At 46.0% G+C, this 17,939-nt stretch overlaps 2 protein-coding genes across 4 annotated transcripts in view; one reads left to right on the forward strand and one right to left on the reverse strand.

Moving 5' to 3' along the window:
- The window catches only part of nrd1a (nardilysin a (N-arginine dibasic convertase)), a 32,950-nt gene that overhangs the window by 13,415 nt on the left and 1,596 nt on the right, over positions 1–17,939 (reverse strand). The window contains exons 1-11 of one of the 3 annotated variants that reach the window (XM_018663536.2): positions 6,851–6,920; positions 5,978–6,227; positions 5,169–5,427; positions 4,897–4,978; positions 3,669–3,822; positions 2,941–3,014; positions 2,670–2,765; positions 2,326–2,448; positions 1,417–1,474; positions 605–678; positions 78–147 (exon numbers count right to left, since the gene is read on the reverse strand). In XM_018663536.2, coding sequence (XP_018519052.1) covers positions 78–147; positions 605–678; positions 1,417–1,474; positions 2,326–2,448; positions 2,670–2,765; positions 2,941–3,014; positions 3,669–3,822; positions 4,897–4,978; positions 5,169–5,427; positions 5,978–6,189 — 1,202 coding nt within the window. In that variant the 5' untranslated portion in view covers positions 6,190–6,227; positions 6,851–6,920. Of the gene's footprint in view, positions 1–77; positions 148–604; positions 679–1,416; positions 1,475–2,325; positions 2,449–2,669; positions 2,766–2,940; positions 3,015–3,668; positions 3,823–4,896; positions 4,979–5,168; positions 5,428–5,977; positions 6,377–6,850; positions 6,921–17,939 lie in introns of those variants that run through there. The other 2 variants (XM_051078045.1, XM_018663535.2) reach the window with 2 other exon arrangements.
- Positions 8,492–17,414, forward strand: LOC108874943 (SLIT and NTRK-like protein 3). The gene is given in 5 exon segments (XM_051078046.1): positions 8,492–15,878; positions 16,070–16,321; positions 16,567–16,682; positions 16,960–17,219; positions 17,222–17,414. Coding segments are annotated over 5 exon segments (924 nt in total). The 5' UTR covers positions 8,492–15,662; the 3' UTR covers positions 17,302–17,414.

Here is a 17,939-nt window from a genome sequence, read left to right on the forward strand (position 1 = left end):
CTGTCTCTTATAGGTTTTTCAATTTTGCATTTATGTACCCTGCACTATGTACTGTATATCCACTGCATGTACCTCACCTGTAGTATTTTTCCTGAGGAGGAAGAGCCCAGGTGATATTCAACGCATGAACCTTCCGAACAGGAACGACTGCATACACACACAAAAAAAAAAACCACTGTGATAGAAAGAGAACCTACTGCTGGATTATATTTCCTCTGCAGCACTGGTCCCCCACCCTTTTTGGCTTGTGATCCATTAAAACAAAGCTCTGGACCTTGCAGAATTTCATGTTTGCACATGTTCACAGGTTGTGAGCAGCTTAAACAAAGAGTAATTTTTCCTTCTCATCTTCTTTTATTGGAACACTTTTAGAGGCCTTAAAAGGTAAAAATTATCTGGTAATTTATAAGAAAAAACAAAGATTAGAAGAAAGCCTTACAAAATATATCTCACTTTGCGAGGCAGAAATGTTTTTTTTCTGCTTTTACTATCTTTTAAACCAACTCCCGACCCTGGAGATTTATTTAGAGGTTGGGAATCTTCATTCCTCACAGCCGGAGTGTACCACATGTGTTCAAACATAAGCAGTAAGATGGAGCAGTACCTCTGTAGAGCTTGTTGAAGGCTGGTGTCTCAAAGGGATCCAGCATATCAGAGAAATCGGGCTTGGGCAGACCACTGTACAAACAAAAGCATCAATTCAACAACATCAGTATGTCACCACACATCACTAAACATGTTTTAAACCCACCATAAGGCTCTGATTTCTAATGCTTTTAGGGAAACAACAGAGAAAATATTTGTTATACTGTAAGTGCACTGGATATTTTTAACAGAGATAACTGAAAGGTTTCTAGAGCATGTTTGAAGATGGTTTTCGATAACTGTTTATATTTCACAAAAATAGCACCTTGTTATTTTGCCAGGTGTAACTTCAAAATGTCAACTTTTCATATGTTTTCAGCCTGATGGAAAGTTCATCTATAGGAGCTAAAGTCGCTCGGGAGGATTTTATGAGATGGGAGAAAGGGGCATGTAATCCTTTAATTGAAATGAAAGCTTTAAAAAGGTAGGTTATGTGGTTTTCACATTACAGTGATATGCATGTTGATTCTTTTAAAAACAATCCACTGCAGTGACTCATAAAGCAAATAGAAGTGGAGCTCTGTAAGAAAACACTAATTCAGCTCGACTTTGGGGAGAAATGATCTCTTTCAGGTGTGCGTTGTTGAAAAACAACACCTGAGATGATGAGAGGTAAAAAAAAAAAAAAAAAAAAAAAAAAAAGAGCCGAGGAGCAGACAGAGGAAGGCTTGACATTTACATTTGAGCAAAGTCTCAAAGGATATTCAGACTCAATCTATATCACACCCGCACCTCATCACAGTGACTGAGAGCCTCTTCTTCAATACTCACTTGTTAGGCACCTTGCTGAAGATCTCTCTCACCCACTCCTCCAGAGTGTCCAGCCTCTCTAAAGGACAGACGGAGTGAAGGGGGATAAATTAGAGTTTAAGTGTGTCTCAATAATTCAGGCTGGGAACTTATATTTCTGGGTTTCTGGAGAGAATTCAGTGCAATGTGGAGGGTTTGTTTGGTGGTGGCTACAAGCTTTGACTGCATTTTAACATAAACTGTTTTCACCTTCTAGATCACAGGTATATTTACATTTAGCGGCGAAGTGACAAGTTGAAGCAAAAGCAATATTTTCTGGGGCATTTTCATGAAAATTCAGAGTAATATCTTGTATTTTAAGAACCATTGAAATCATTAGTGTTTTAATTCCTTATCAATATCCAAATTAAATGCTGGTTATATATATTTTTTGGTGTTTTACTGCAATTAGTGATCAGTGTGACACCTTCGCATCACTTTACACTGGTCAATTTTTTGGTGAAGACAGATTTATCAGGCACTCGAAGTTGCGACATGAAAGAATGTGACGTATTCCAATAACTCAGCTGTTTCATGAGGATGATTTTTCTCAGCACAAATGTCAACACTAGCCATCTTTCTACTTGCATGCAGTAGTTAATTAGCTGTGTAATATTTTCTGTGAAACCCTGAAAAAATGTGTTAGATATTTTGTATCCAACTTTGTTTGGAGAAATATAGCAATTTGAGTTGATTTGAGGATGATTATCTACAGCTGGCTGAACATGGATGAACTAAAACCTTATTAGAGTTGTGATTCCAACTAATGGCTGTTTTAATTGTCTAATAATCTACACACTGCTTTTTCTCTTAATGAATTCAGTTGGTGTATAGAATTAATTACATTTGACTAGTTCTTGATACATAATGAATGGGACAGATTATTCTCACCTTTAGACTGCACAGCCAGAGTCATGTAGTGGGCAGAGTAGTGCTTCTTCCAGAAGGCACGAAGCCGCTTATAGACATTGATCTTCTTCTTCTTTGGCTCCTGCTTCAGTGTCTGGGCATTCCCTAATTGTCACAAGTGAGCAATCAATTCAGCAGAACTATATAACATTGTAAAAAAGAAAAAAAAAAAAGAAGGAAAAAAAGAAAAGGTTTACAAATGCAGGGATATCTGCAAGAAGGGAAACTTGGCATTGTCTCAGTTCCCCTGTTTGTTATTGCTGAACATACCCCAAGGAGGCCCTTGCGTGTATTAGGTGTCCCAGCGGTTGTGTTTGCCAACTCACCCCAGCAGAACTTGCCCATAGGGTGTCCAGGTTTGGCCAGACTGCCGAACAGCATCTCCTTCCTGTGGGAGTCCGACGGCTTAGCCAGCTGGTACTCTGACAGACAGAAGGAGAGACAGAAAACCTCAAGACGACAGAGAGAGACGCCAGCCAATGCCGGTGCGCAAAAGAGCACAGCAATGCGGATGATGAAAAGTTTAACTCAAAGCACAACAGCTGAAATTTAACCTCTCAGCATGGAGGAGTGTCGCACAGAGGCACAGAGACTCACCGCTGTCGACGGCCTCCACCTCCCTGTCAATGGCGTCTCGGATCATCAGGGGGCAGATGAAGAACTGAGCCCACCTGAGAGAGTGACAAGACAGAGAGACAATAATCAGGGATTATAAACCAGCCAGGGGGACAGGAGACACAGGTCAGACAGAAACAATCAGATGTAGACTGATACACACCACAGACAACAGCTGAGGGGTGACTGATTGAGCCTGTAATGTTTGTCCCAATGTGTTGGTACACATCATAAAGCCAGTGTTACACTATGCTCTGAGACCCATCAGACTCTAAGACATCAGTATGAGGCTGCAGCCGTTTTGCCACTGCTAACATTTTCATCATGTTTTATCACATACTTTATGGGCTGAAATTCCTACTCAGGTCACAGAACACAGCACAACACCAGCAGTACTAGTGGTTTTAAGTTCTAACTAACAAACAAATGTCCAACAAAGTAACATTTAAGGATGTGACAGTGTGTTTTCTCTGTATATAAAACAATCCCAGGATATGGCTTTAAGTGTGACGGGGTGTCCAAAGAGCGATCATCTTGCGGTTGGTTTGTAATAACTGTTTTAGCACGTCTTCCGCTTTTTTCAAGTTTATTTTCTGCTCTTCTTATTCCTGTGCTTTGTGTTTATCTGTAAACAATCTGATGGTTTTCTAGAAAGTCCACTTCTTAAGAGCAACAACACAGAGAACAGAAAACTTCTGACGCTTCCCTGCCTGTCAAGAGCCTCTTTGAAGCTTTTCCTCTGGACGTCAAACTGGAAGATGGTCCTCTCGCAGTCGGTGGAGGCGTTGTCGCTCCCTCCATGTTTCTTGAGGAACGCATCAAAGCCATTTTCTGAGGGATACTTCTCGCTGCCCATGAACACCACTGGGACATAGTGGTTAAAAAAAAAACAGGAGGTGGGGAGGAAGAGAGGAGAAAAGAAGAAAAGAATGTAAGGAATTTAAAAGAAAAATCCACCGCAGCTTTGTGGTGATGTGCCTTGCATTTGTGCTTTTCTTATTTATGTGGACAGTTGGCCAAATGCTATGTTGTGCTATATTTCTAGCTGAGCCACAGCACAATTTGATAGTTTTTTTTTTTTTTTCAGATATAGCTGTGCCTATGGCTCTAAATATTGCTGTGAACAATTGGTGACAATTTTGATGACAGTCTGTGAGAATGAACAAGGGCTTCCTTACAGACTGGGCATTTAGGAACAATGTTCAACAATCACACCAGTAGAGGAGACAGATATAACAATTTCGCTTCTGACAGAAGCATCAATAGAGTGAAATACAATTCAGAACTCAGAGGGATGTGTGTAAGTCTAGACTTTTTTTAACCATAAAATCTCTTGCTGTCTTGAATGGAACGCAAGTCCCTGTCTATTTTCTGTTAGAGGAGGCAAGGCTGGAGTACCAACCTGGCAAACTGGAGGAGACCCTTAAAGCCTTGCGTTTAGTATCTCATCCTCCATACTCTCAGTCAAAATATAGTTTTAAAATTGGATTTTCAGGTGATATTGCTCTTACAAGATGCACATTTGCAACAAAAACAAAAAAAGAAATGACTAGTTGTGTAGTCTTCTACGTGAACTAAATGGGTATTTGGAGGTGACTAGATAGATACACAATGCACAGAGAGCAGAAAGAAAAGTGGGTCAAAAGGAGCCCAAAAGCTCATTTTTACCCTGTGGCTCCATAGCGGGTTAATCTGGCCCTAGGAGGAGGGTATTCTGGGAAATGTCAGATATTATTAAGTGAAGTAAAACTAGACAAAACAGGCTAAGAGGGCACGCTAAACAACTAAAACAAGAAACTTAATCTGGTATGCTTTTCAAAATTGTGATTAGTGACAGGAAACGATGCAACTGATGATGAATAAATAACTGAATCACACAAAGGGTGAGAAATACATTTCCAGAAGAAATGACTTGAGTCTCTCGGATCAATTACTCACTGTGCTCCAGAAAGTGTGCGAGGCCGGGGAGGTCACTGGGGTCGCTGAAGCTGCCCACTCCGACACACAGTGCAGCTGCAGACTGAAACACCCAGGACATCAAGTCATTTTTGAGCCCGGCAATGCAATTAAAAATTAAGTCTGGTGACCCCATAAAAAGACCAAAACCAACAGATGAATTGATTATAATAATGTGTTGACTTTGTAGCCACTGGCTGATAAGCTTATTTAAAAAATGAATGGAGCTCTACATCAAAACATTCAGGTGCTACCTGTTTCTCTGCATTCCCTTTCTTCTTTTTCCCCTCCCTGTCATCTCCGTCATCATCACTGCCCCGCTCTTCGTCATCTTCGTCCTCTGTCTCATCTCCAGATTCTTCATCATCCTCCTCCTCCTCCTCCTCCTCCTCCTCCTCCCCTTCCTCCTCTTCACCCTCATCTTCTCCATCCTCCTCCTCATCCTCTGATGCCGCCGGTCCACTGTAGTCTGAAATGAGCAGAGCTCGCAGCCCGTTCTCCAGCACAATGTACCTGAAGGGAGTACAGCCAAAGGTGAGACAGCCTGAAGAGCTTTGAGGAACAGTACTGTACCATCGTGTTTTACAGCTTTCACTGTTTTGTTCTCGTTTTTGAAACAGGCCGTTGAATCAAATGCCTCTTCTGCAGACTGCATCTTATACCCTCTGAGAGTCTCTTGTTCTTTTCGCAGCACATTTTCTGTGTGCACCCCACAGAGGCCTGAGGCACTGGTGTGTACTTACAGCATGAAATCGTCCCATCAAACTACAATAATGCTGTACTGATCCGGCTGGAACAGAGGCTCAATATCATTTTTGGATCTGGGTTAGTGGATCTGGGTCATTTTCTCAGCACTTTCACTTTCATGAATACAGACAATAGTATCCTCTGATGTATATCATTGTACATGAAATCATATTAATAACAATGACTGCGAATACACTAAATGGAGGGGATAAATCATGTAACAGGAGGACAGAACAATGCATAATTTAAATACTCAGGAGAATGGGGACATCTAGTATGAGAGCTGTAATGTGGATGCTGTAGAGGATCTCTTTACCTGTACTGTTTAGGGTCACTGGGGGACTTAATGATCTCGCTGTCTCCAACATTGTCCTCCACTCCTCCGCCTCCACCACTTCCCCCCGCGTCCCCCGCAGCCAGGCTCACCTCCCGGGACACCGACTCTGGATCTTCTCCCGTTGCTCCCACTTGGACCGAGCCCGGAGAGTCAGACGCCGGGGCGTTTCTGGACTTGTTTGTCTGCGGCATCCTCGGCAGAGATGTTGATGAGACTTTGGCACTGCGGGCTGACAGCAAGGCGCGACCATAAACAACAGGACAGCTCGCTGTCACCGGTAATTTACTCGTCAGCGCGGCAACACACCGTGTCAGCCTGAACAGAGCTATGATGAAGACCCTCCCTGACAGAGTATGGGGGAAATGAAAACCCCGGAAACTAGTGGGACCAAAAAAAAAAACAGCAGAACAGATTAAACAAAACTGTCTCTCTATATGTGACAGAGGCCTATAGGTTTGAACCTGAGCTGTCACACACACCAGCCAGCGCCCACAATACAGCTATTCACACAGGCTGTCTGGTCGTTTCGCCCTATTCAGCTGGTTGTCAGCTAAAATACGACTCGGGCAGACCACCCCAACCAAAACCTGAACCTCCCATCTACGAAGGCACAGCAAAACCAAGAGCCACAGCAAACCACAGAAGAAATGACCACAGTATCCTTTGCATAAGGAGAAAAGTACATATAAATGGGTGCTACTGGCTAGTAGTAAAATTTAATGTCAGTATATTACAAATATTCTTTACAAGCTTTAGCTGGCTGCGGCGGGAAAATGTTTCAAAGCAAAGCAAAATCGACAGAAACTTTTAGAAGTAGTTCGTGAAGCCGGTGCGACAACAATGTATCCATACCTTCCTCCCTGCTCACACACAGAAGGGCCTCGGCATATGTGAACGCGAGCGTCTCCCCAACAACAAGCACCGTGATTCGTTGAGAAGAATCTGCGCTTACATATGGCGACACCTGATTGGCTCTAGGGGCAGGGAGGGCGTGGTTTGCGCTTTAACACGTGCGTGCGCCGTGCAGTCAGGACTGGTTACATTGCAATAAGCTGTGAGGATGGGACAGCAGCAGCAACAGCGACAAGTAGCCACCTGGATGTAACCGGCAGCTGTTCGCCATCTGTTTATGATTATGACTGCTAGCTTGAGAGTGTTCAACCGACCACTTGTCATAACCGGTAAATGCCATAATTGGTCGTTTTTTTCCAAACCTCCTTAGACCGGTTATAGCTGAACTGGATGTGAACTGTCTTGACAGCCATAGCCACATGACAGCCTCTGTTCTCCATATAAATTGTACCCCCTGCATCTTTTAATGCACCTGTACAAGGCTGTAAACTGGGATGATTGGTTTAGGGGCCGCTAGGTGGCAGGCATAGGCCACGAGGGATGTTGGGCAAATTTTACACCTGATTTTTGAGGATGGTCCAGGATTTAGACGCCTCCGAGACGTCTAGGAAAGGGCTGCAAATCTGTATTTTTCTCATAGAATTTAAGTTCATTAATGCACTCAACAGATCTGCAAGTGGTCAGCAGAGAAATTTTACTAAGACATGGAGAAAAGAGTAAAAATGAAATGTGGTTTATAAAAAAAGACAAAAAATGACTAGAGGCAGAGCAAAAAATAAGAGAAATAACTACAGGTAAGTAAATGGAAAAGATTTGAAATAAGGATTTGCTGAATTACACTGAGTAACATCAGTAGTATCTCTAATCACAGTCAAATGTTTAAAAACACAAATCTTATCATGAATAAGCCACATTGACATTTGTCCAAAGCCTTTCCTCAGCCTCCCCTCTGCAGCGTGTTGGCATTTCACCCCTCCGCTGTGCCAATATGTCCTCCCCCTCGCTCACCAACTCTCTCCCTCTGTGTCTCTCTCTGTCTGAAGCCAATCTGATTTGCCCCTGGGCCTCTGTCGGCAGAAAGAGGTGATAAACACCGCAGCCATGACAACCGGCGAGCCAGACACACGCCTGAGTTCCTGTATCCTAATGGCTTAACTTGGCATCCTCTCCTCCTTTAATTCATCAAGTCCAGCCTTCACCTGAGCTGATATTAATACACTGGGGACAGATGAAAGCGGCATGGCTCCACTGCATTTTGAGCATCCTCATCTTTGTCTTCTGAGATAAGTATGTCTATCAGAGTGTGAGATGAAGCTGTATTAACACTAAAACTTCCACAATGCTTAAAATAGAGCCCAGATATTAGTCACTGTATAAATATTTCCTCAGTGTGATTAAAATCAACAGAAATGTTAGCATATTGATTCTCCTAACTAGCTTTAAAGCAGTCAGACAGAAAGTGAAAGTACTGAGCTCTTACTCCCAAACATATCCTATTGATCACTAATGGAGCTTCTGTGAAAACACCATGAATGATGTTTTCAGAGCAAAAAATTTCTGGCACCAGACACACTGTAGCAAGCACAGAGCCATTGCCTCGCTGAAATTGCTGGGCTGTGGTAATAGCGAGGATAAGCAGCCTATTAGAACTGTGTGAAAGTGCTTTTACGTGACTCGCCACGTGAAAACTTTCAAAGGCACAAAAATCGCCAGGCTCGTGCTGGTGATCAATTGGATAGGCCCCCTGCAAACCGTGACGCTCCCCTTTTCCCCTGCCACCACATATGGCCTTTTCATGCTAAGGTACATTGCATTTGGTGCGGCTGCAACAACAGCGCGCCGTCATAATTTCCCATTCTTTCCCCCTCCACTTTTGTGCCCCCTCTGTATGACTGAGCCCAAATTGAAGCTCAGATCAGGCACCTCAGGCCTCCCCAGAAAAATGTGTCTGTGTGTGTGAAAACGCAATGTAGAATGCAGCCGGCTGAATCATTGTAGGTATTATGAATTTGTCCCCCTCGGTCAGCTTCCTGTAGAGTCATTGGAGGCAGCAGCAGCAACGACGAGTCTTTACCTTAAGATTCCAAGGGGGCAAGGTTCCCATAGCAACTGATCTGAATCCTAATTAAAACAGGAGATTTGATTAATTAGTTCAACGGTGTGTGTGTGTGTGTGTGTGTGTTGCATGGCTCTCTGTATGTGGCATATGTGTGGGAGTCATGTTCTCGTGAGTCACAGTGTATCTTGTGTGTATAGTTATGCTAAATGAGGAGGGGGTGTTATATGCTTTTATGTGTGCGTGTGTGTGTGTGTGTTCATGAGCCTGTGGGTAATCCTGTGAATCACTTCTGTGTTTTCAGCATGTGTGCTCATGTGTGTGTTCGTGTATGTATGTGTGTGTGTGCGTGTTTCATGTCTCCCGGGAGGCTTGTCCTTGCCTGCAGTACTACTGTGTGAATCAGAGGTGAGTCCTCTGGAGTTGCCCTCTGCTTTAATCTGGAGCTAATGACAGAACCACCTGCCCTCCTGGCCATCCCTCCACCCACACCCCCACACACACTCTCACTCCTGCCTCTTCCCCCTCATATCTATCCCCTCTATCTGTTTGCTTCTCTCCACTCTTCTCCCTTCACCACAGATCTCAGCCAGCCCTCACAAACCCCCAAATTCCCACCGCTCATTGTCTCCCTTTCTCTCCGTCTCCCACACCCAGCCTGTGTTTTTTTCTCCCTCCCTTCTTTTTGCTCCTTCCCTCCCTCTCTTCCCTGCTCTTCTCCTCTCTTCTTTCTACTCTTTCCCACAGTCTACAGGGTGCCCTTGCCTGCCTCTCTGATTGCCTCATCTGAGTGCCACTGAGTAACTAGAGACAGGGGGTGTGGCAGCACAGGCCCCAAAGAAAGCAAAACACGTGTTAAGGGACAGCACAACAGTATGTGAACAATGTTGTAGCTTTAAGGAGATTTTCTGACCCGTGGATTGGCAGGGGAGAGGGACTAAACCGCGTTCTTACTCCTGTCAGTCTGTCTGCTTGTCCTCGAGTCTTGAGTGTGTGTGTTCATTCGTGCATGCGAGCCAGTCCCAGTGGATATCTCGCAAAACAAAAGCATAATTGGAGAGAGCTTGCAAAAAAAAAAAACAAAAACGGGATGACCGCTTCCTGCAATATGTCTACAGATGGAGGAGAGGAAAACAAAAGAAGGGGGGGGGGGGGAATCAAAGAAAGAATGGCATGTAAACCAGTCTGAATTGACAAGAGCCCACGGGTGAATCAAAGAAGGGAAATAAAGGAGGAAGAGAGAGAATGAAGAAAGAAAAAAGGGGGAGTGGAATAGAAGGAATCTAAGTATGATCTGACAGAAATAATTCAGATGGGGGAAAGAGAAAGGCTTTGGAGAAGGAGAAAGCGGAGGAGGAAGAAAGGAGAAGTGGCTGAAATGAAACAGCATGAATCCCCATCCATTTCAGCACCGGACAGCTCCACAGACAGCACTAGGCCAGTATAAATAGATCCCCTACTTTAGAAGGGCCCCGTCAACGCTCCAAAAAAGTGCTTTATGTGCTCAGAGCGGCTCCTGCCCCTAGAGAACAGACACGCAGGTATCTGATGGTGCCCGATAACCATCTTCTCTCAGTTCCTCTCCGTTTGTTTTCTTAATTTAGGGAGCCTCTACGGTTCAACGACAGCACCACGGCGAGGAGAGCGAATGTGTGTGTTTGTGTGTGTGTATATATATGTGTGTGTTTGTGTATGCGTGTGTTTTTTCCCAGATTCTCCGTCACGGGCAATGTTACACTCCGAGGTAGACGATATAGCCTCAGGTCTGGGATCACATTACCTCCTGCCACAGCTCTGACATCACCAATCACAAAGCTGGGAATACTATAACCCATAAGCATTACTTAAAGTTTATTTATGTGTGTCAGCTGCAGCCCTGCATGTTATAAGTGACTTGAATGTCTGGACGCGACTGTAAGAAAACCTCCACAAATGCATGTAATCACATGACTGTGCATACATGGCCCTGTGTCTGCCAGCCTGTTTCCATTGTAAGGCATCGTTAAGTAGCCTTGTGGGGAAGCTGTAATACAGCCTAATGCACCTGAGAGCCCTGAAATCTATAACCATCATCTACATCTTCCTGATATTACTGGAACCGTCTCTGTTACTGTTTCTGATAGGAATCTCCAGGGAGAGCTTTCCCCCTCCACTGCTATAGGGAGAGGGAAGGGAGAGGGAGTGCGTGTGAGGGAGAGATGCACCTTCTCCATTTCCTCAAGGTGATTCACCTTAATGCACGCTGAAATCAATGTGAAATTGAACTGAAAATTGAACTTTCAGCTCAGTAATGTGGAAGACATGTTGTTATTAAATCTTTTCCTATAGCCATGAAACCTGCTGACTGATATTTGAACGCTTTTGAATGCTTGTTTTCAACACCACGGCACCAGGGGTGTCCTTGATGGAGACCCCGCCACCGGTCCACTGGTGGGGTGGGGGGCTTCGCAAGGGGGGGCCTATACCTGTCACTTTTAAGAGGCGGTATTGATTGAGCAGCAGCCACCCCAGCAGGCTGTGATTAGCCGTTGTGGGAAGTTAAACTCGGTGTCGGGGGGGGGGCTTCATTGCTCTCATTCTCCGCGCGGCATCTGTTGCGCCCACCACCTCCATTTGGCAGGACAGGTGTTTTGATGTAGGGGCCGCGCAGACTTCCAGGCCTCCCCTGTAAAATCCGATACCCCCCCTCATGAAAGTCACCATAGTTTTCCCAACTGATGCTGCGTGCGTGCGTTCGTTCTCGCGCGCTCGTTCGTTCGTTCGTTCGTTCCCTCGCGCGCGCACGTGAGTACGTGTGAGTGTGTGCGTGCGCGACGAAGCCAGCTGGCACGAGTCGCCATGGTAACACACACCGGTTTCACGAAATCCGTCGGTGCTTAAGGGCAAGAGGAGAGATGAATAAACTAATGAGATTATAAATTATTGTCGGTATAGCTGAACAGTCAGGGCATTTTTACCAGACTGCACACGCGGGCAACGTGAGAGGAAAGTTTATGGGGCCCATTGTCTGTGACTCTGTTGTGTCTTCTGTAATCTGTTTATGATGAGGAGCTGAACTGGCTCCTCTGGTGAGGAGGAACCCACCCTGCGCGCTTTTATGCCTCATATACAAACTAGCAGTTGCGCGCCGCCTTATTGCATGATTAATTCCGGCGCCTCCGTTCGCCCCCCCCCCCCCTTTTTTTTTTCCCTCCCTCCTCTTCTATGAATTACCCAGTTGTGTTTGAGATGAAGAGAGGATTCTCCATCATTACGCAGGGCGCTACAACTCCGCGCATTGCACGCCTGTCCAGCGGTCCAGTGCCGCAGCTCCCACGGGCTGCACTGTGGAGAAGCGGACCTGCATCCTAAAGCCAATCGGTTTTTTTTTTCTGCCTCTCTCTCTCCTTCTCTCACTCTCTCCACTCTCTCTCTCCTGGTTTTTATCCTCCACCTCATTGCAGTCTTATCACGTCCCCCCCCTTGCTCTGTCCCCCCCACCACCACCTTCACCGCCCTCCCCACCTCCACCCTCCCTCACTCCCTCCCTCCCCATCCGCCTCAGCCGCTACAGGAGAGGGAGAGAGAGAGAGAGGGAGAAGAGTGCGGCTGAATGTGAACGACATGTCGACAGTCAGCCTCTAAAGTGTTTTCTCGGTCGTTCCCTAATTCTTTGGCGGCGGACTGAGTGAGTATTACCCGCATCCCTGCTCTGCTAAGCGTCGCTGTGTGGATCAGAGAGGCTGGTGGGGAGAGACAGACAATGGGGAATGCAATTGGATTGCGTTACTCTGCCAAGGATTTTCATACATAGCCTGGTAAATGTCTTAATAGGTTCTGTTAATGACTAGGCTGTTTAATTGGTCATGCTTTAATTCTGCTAACTATTACAATTTGTGTGCTGTAATGTTAGGGGCTAATTGATTTTCTTGGAGGGGCTGTGGGCTATCCAGGCTGATAGCCCAATACATTTGATCAGTGATGGTGCTGCTTTGCCTCCTGATAGTGCGGGTCTGGTGGTGCTGGTAGGGGGTGGTGGGGAGCAAAGGGGCCCATGTAAGGAAAAAAAAGCCTGTGTGTGTGTGTGTGTGTGTGTGTGTGTGTGTGAAGCTCGGAGAGAGGCTCCGTGTGTTCTGACGGACAGAGAGGACGGAGAGGTAGACACTGGAATTATGTGACATGAATAATATGGTGAAGAATAAGCAGTGACCGTCATCTCTGGTTCGCTTGCGTCAGTGTGCAGGTCTAGAGGAGAGGAGAGAGGAGGAAGAAGAGAGGGAGAGAGGGAAAAGAGAGAGAGAGAGAGAGGAAAAAAAAAAACTCAGTCAGAGAGACTCAAGAAAGACAGGGAGGGAAGCCACACCTGTGTCAGGCCTGTTTTCAGATGGACATGAGACAGAGACAGACAGTCAGACAGACAGACAGATAGATAGATAGATAGTTCTAAATTCTGCTGTGCTGTCACCAGTCAACACTTAAGTCCTTTCCATTCTTGTTAACATAATGATGCAGAGCTATGCCGACTGCTGACTAGTCCACTTGGCTGATTGGAGAAAGAGGCTCGAGCGTTGACTGTGTTTCTTCCTGTTAAGGAGAGATGGCCGTCCACCAAAGCAGAATCTAACAGGAGGGATCCCAGTGGTCTATCTGGACTCTGTATTGATCTCCTCTATACAGGGGGCTTCGGGGGCCCAGCGATAAACAATGCATTTCTTGGACGAAAACAAAGACCCCACTGGGACTCTGAATGGGCTGTATTTCGTATTGTATTCCAATTTGTCAAACACTATTGAGCACGTTGGCCTAGATTGTGCTGTGTTCCATGTGTGAAGCATAACATGCTCCAAACACTGACATAAATGGGTGAGTTTCCCTCATCTTGTAGGAAAATGACATGTTTTTTTCCCTTCTGCTCATGCTTTTTTTTAAAGTGCTGTAGGAATAGTCCAACAAGTATTGCAGCATTACACTGGTTTGTTATGAAATCACACACTCATCTACACGTGTCTAGCTACCTGTGTCTGTACTTGGCAGGCTATATAAGCATACTTTTTGGATATGGTTTGACCTTTCTCACATTGTTTTCTACACACACTCACACACATACGCATGTAACTTGGCTCCATCGCTGTTTCTCTGTGAGGCAGGCGTACATTGTGTGCAGGGCGAGAGGAGGGCTTTGATGTAATCAATATCAGATTTCAGCGGTTTCACTGTGAGCTCTCATCCTGAGTGGCAGCCTTGACTGACTTCTTACTGCTTATGCAATCCCACTCCTCTCTCCCACCTCACCCGTTTCCTCTTCCTTTGTACCTACTCTCTGCCCATTACTCTTCCTTTATCTGTCTGTCTCTCCTTTACTCCATTCCCTCGCCTTGTTCCCATTTTTCCTCCTCCTCCTCCTCCACCTCTCCCTTCATCTCTCCCCGTCATAATCATCTCTGTGATTGCTCTTCCTTTCCCAGGCGGTGATGTTTTCAATGCTGCCTCCTTGTCTAACTCGCTGATGCTAGATTATTGCTGTATGATTACAGCTACCATACCATCATGATCATTATTGCATTTCGCATGGCGCTGTTCAGCACCGTATGTGCAGATCGAGATGCTTTATCCAATTTAGATCTCATTAAGACTTGAGAGGAAATATCCTACTTGCAAGGCCCACATCTCAGCTGTTTTTCTTTTCTTTTTGTTTTTTTGGTCCTCTTTTTTTTTTTTTTTTGTTTCCAGGACTACTGCAACTCCGTTCCCATCCTGTTGTTATTGCAGTGCCATTCTCATGATGGTGATCATCATCATCATCACCGCCAGTTCATGCTCCTGCCCATCACCGCGCTGCCTTCACATCAGTCCTTTTGAAAATTTTGAAGAGTTTTGATTCACAGCGGTGCTTTCACTCAACCGTCATTATCACAATAATGATTATGACAGGACTCGATGGCTGTTGATAACCAAACGTATTCTTCTGATTGATAATATGGGGTGTTCTGCGCCTCATCCTTTCTGTTCTCTGATTGCCATTCATCTTATTAAATGGAGCAGTTCATTAGACAGAAGCATTATGAATCTGATTTGCATCCACCCATATTCATATTGCATACATTAAAACAACACATGCGTGACATTTCGGCTTCGCCGGGCATTTGAGAATGCAGATGAATATATTCATTGCGAGCGTCCCCCGCCCCACCTCCCCACTTGTCCAAAAAAGCCACTCTGAAAATGATAAAATGTGATTCACAGGTGAACTGGCCCATGTGTTTGCCTTTGTTTTGCATTTTCAATGTCAGTATTTAAATTTTTAATTCAGAAGCGGTGCTGTAGCAGCTGAGAGATTGTTCAATTTGTTGTTTTTAAAACAACATTTCCTGCTTTTCTGAACTCTTAAGTTCAAATACGTCATCCATACAGTATGTTTACTGTGGTTCAGATCATATCACTGCGTACTGTGGCCCTAACCTGGCCTATACATCATTATTTCAATGTAATGTAATTCTTTCCCCATGGCACTCCAGTCTGTGTGATTTAACTTTTATTTTCCATCTGCTTCAGTATGCTTGTGATGTATCATCAATCTGATTCATCTTGAACTGACTTTTGCTTTTTTTTCCTCCCTGTCTCTCTCAACCATGTGTGTGTGTGTGTTTATGTGTGTGTGTCTGTCTGTGTGAATGTACGCTCTGGGGGTGGGGGGGCATGCCTCTCCGCGCAGTGCGGTGAAGGGCCGATGTCGGGCCGTAGCCCCAGGCTGCTAAGCTGAGAGGGAGAAGCAGGAGGATGCAGTGGGTCGCTCTGGCAGTGGCCCTGGGGTGTGTGTGTCTGTCCCGGGCGTCACACACCCCCACCCCCACCCCCACCTCCACACACACCCCTCTAGTGGACAACTCCGAGGAGGAAGTGGACGAGCCGTGCTTCGAGCCGTGCACGTGCGAGGTCAAGGAAGGCGTGCTGCACGTGCACTGCGATGGGCGGGGCTTCACTAATGTCAGCCAGGTAACCGCCCTCTGTTCATTCATCTGGCGTGTGGAGCTGCACCACACTTTATTGCATTGTCATTTACCTCATTAACACACCGTATCTCCTAAGTCTAATATCCTGTCTCTAATGTAGCTCACGGGTGTTTTTAACTGTTAAATTCATGTAATTAATAAGATAACTAATCAGACCTCTAATTAATCACTCAGGTGTCACAGTCGTGGGTCCGCCCTTTCAAACTCAACCTCCAGAGGAACTCTCTGAGGCGTCTCTATAGCAACGGGTTTCTGCACCTTGGCAACGCAGTGTCGATAAACCTTGGTAACAATGCACTCCAGGACATCCGAGTGGGAGCTTTCCACGGGCTGGCCAAACTGAGACGCCTGTACCTCCACGAGAACAAGCTGGAGGTCTTCAGAAATGACACCTTCGCCGGCTTAGAGGCTCTGGAATACCTCCAGGTAGGCCTGAGACGATAATCCGCATTGATTATCCATGATTGACAGGATTATTGACAGAGTTGCACAAGATTACAATAGGTAGCTGCGACAGAAATAGTCGAGGGCAGGGGAGGGTGGCAGGTGGTCTGAGCGAAAGAATCTTCAAAGGACCTCTGTACATTTTCAAATGGAGATTGCCTCAGTTCAGTCTATTTTTCAACTGCAGCAATTATGTGTTCATCACATTTTTTCTTTCCTACCTGCAGGCCGACTACAACGTGATCAAACGAATCGACAGCGGTGCTCTGAGGTTCCTCTACAAGCTCCGGGTTCTCATCCTCAATGACAACCTGATCCCTGTCTTGCCTGCTCATCTGTTCAGGTTACATTCCGGTTATTTTTCTGCAAAGCTTTGGAATTATGCCGTGACTGATCTGTAGAAATATCAGTGTCAGACACAATTAGCTGGTCTGTACTCTTGTTGAATTAATGTTTCTGTGGCATATTATTTCACATCATAAAAGACGGATTAATCATCAGATAAAAAAGCAGATTTCTCTGCGATGGAATGTGTGAACCTATGTTTTCTCTTACAATCACATTGTCCTTTCATCTAACCTAGCTAACTATCCCCTTCTCTACTCCTCCTGCTGCACCAGATCCGTGTCTCTGACTCATCTGGACCTGCGGGGAAACCGTCTGAAGAGCCTGGCATATGCTGGGACCCTGGAGTACGTCGGTCGCTCCCTGATGGAGATACAGCTGGAGGAGAATCCTTGGAACTGTGGCTGCGAGGCAGTGCAGCTCCAGCAGTGGCTGGGTCAGATCCCCTACACGGCTGTGGTCGGGGACGTTACCTGCGAATATCCTTTCCACCTGCACGGCAAGGACCTGAGGGAAATTCCCCGGAAGGAGCTGTGTGCCGACCTACCGGACAAAGAGCTGCAAGGAGAGGCAGGCGGTCCGTCGGCGGGATCGCAGCCCCAACATTTGCCCCCTAACTCTAAACCCAACTCCCATCCCGGGAGAGTCAGGCCGACTAAGCCCTCCTCTATGGTGCACGGCTCCCGCCAGAACACTCACACCTCCTCCACTTCATCATCTTCCTCCTCAGCGGAGCGTAAAGACAGAGAGAGGCACCCGAGGCCAACTAAAAGGCCTCGACCCTCCAGAACGTCCCCCACGCCTCGCAGCCTGATGCCCAACCAGAATCCCCCCGTGGCCGGCTATCAAACGCGACCCCCCATCCCCATTATCTGCCCCTTGGGCTGCACTTGCAACCTGCACATCACAGACCTAGGCCTGACCGTCAACTGCAAGGAGAACGGCTTCCTCAACGTGTCCCAGCTCACGCCCCGGCCCCTCAACGGCCGCAAGCTCTACCTGAGTGGAAATTTAATCCAGAGGATCTACCGCACAGACTTCTGGAATTTCTCCAGCCTCGACCTACTTCACCTGGGGAACAATCGCATCTCTTACCTCCAGGAGGGGGCCTTCTCCACCCTGACAAGCCTGAGGAGCCTCTACCTGAATGGAAACAACCTGGAGAGGCTCAGCCCTCATGTGTTCCTGGGGCTACAGAATCTAAGGTAGGATTTTATTTTCTCTCTTTCTTTCTTTTGCTTTTGGATCACTCGCA

Source organism: Lates calcarifer, linkage group LG19 (assembly GCF_001640805.2).
Source record: "Lates calcarifer isolate ASB-BC8 linkage group LG19, TLL_Latcal_v3, whole genome shotgun sequence".
NCBI lineage: Eukaryota > Metazoa > Chordata > Actinopteri > Centropomidae > Lates > Lates calcarifer.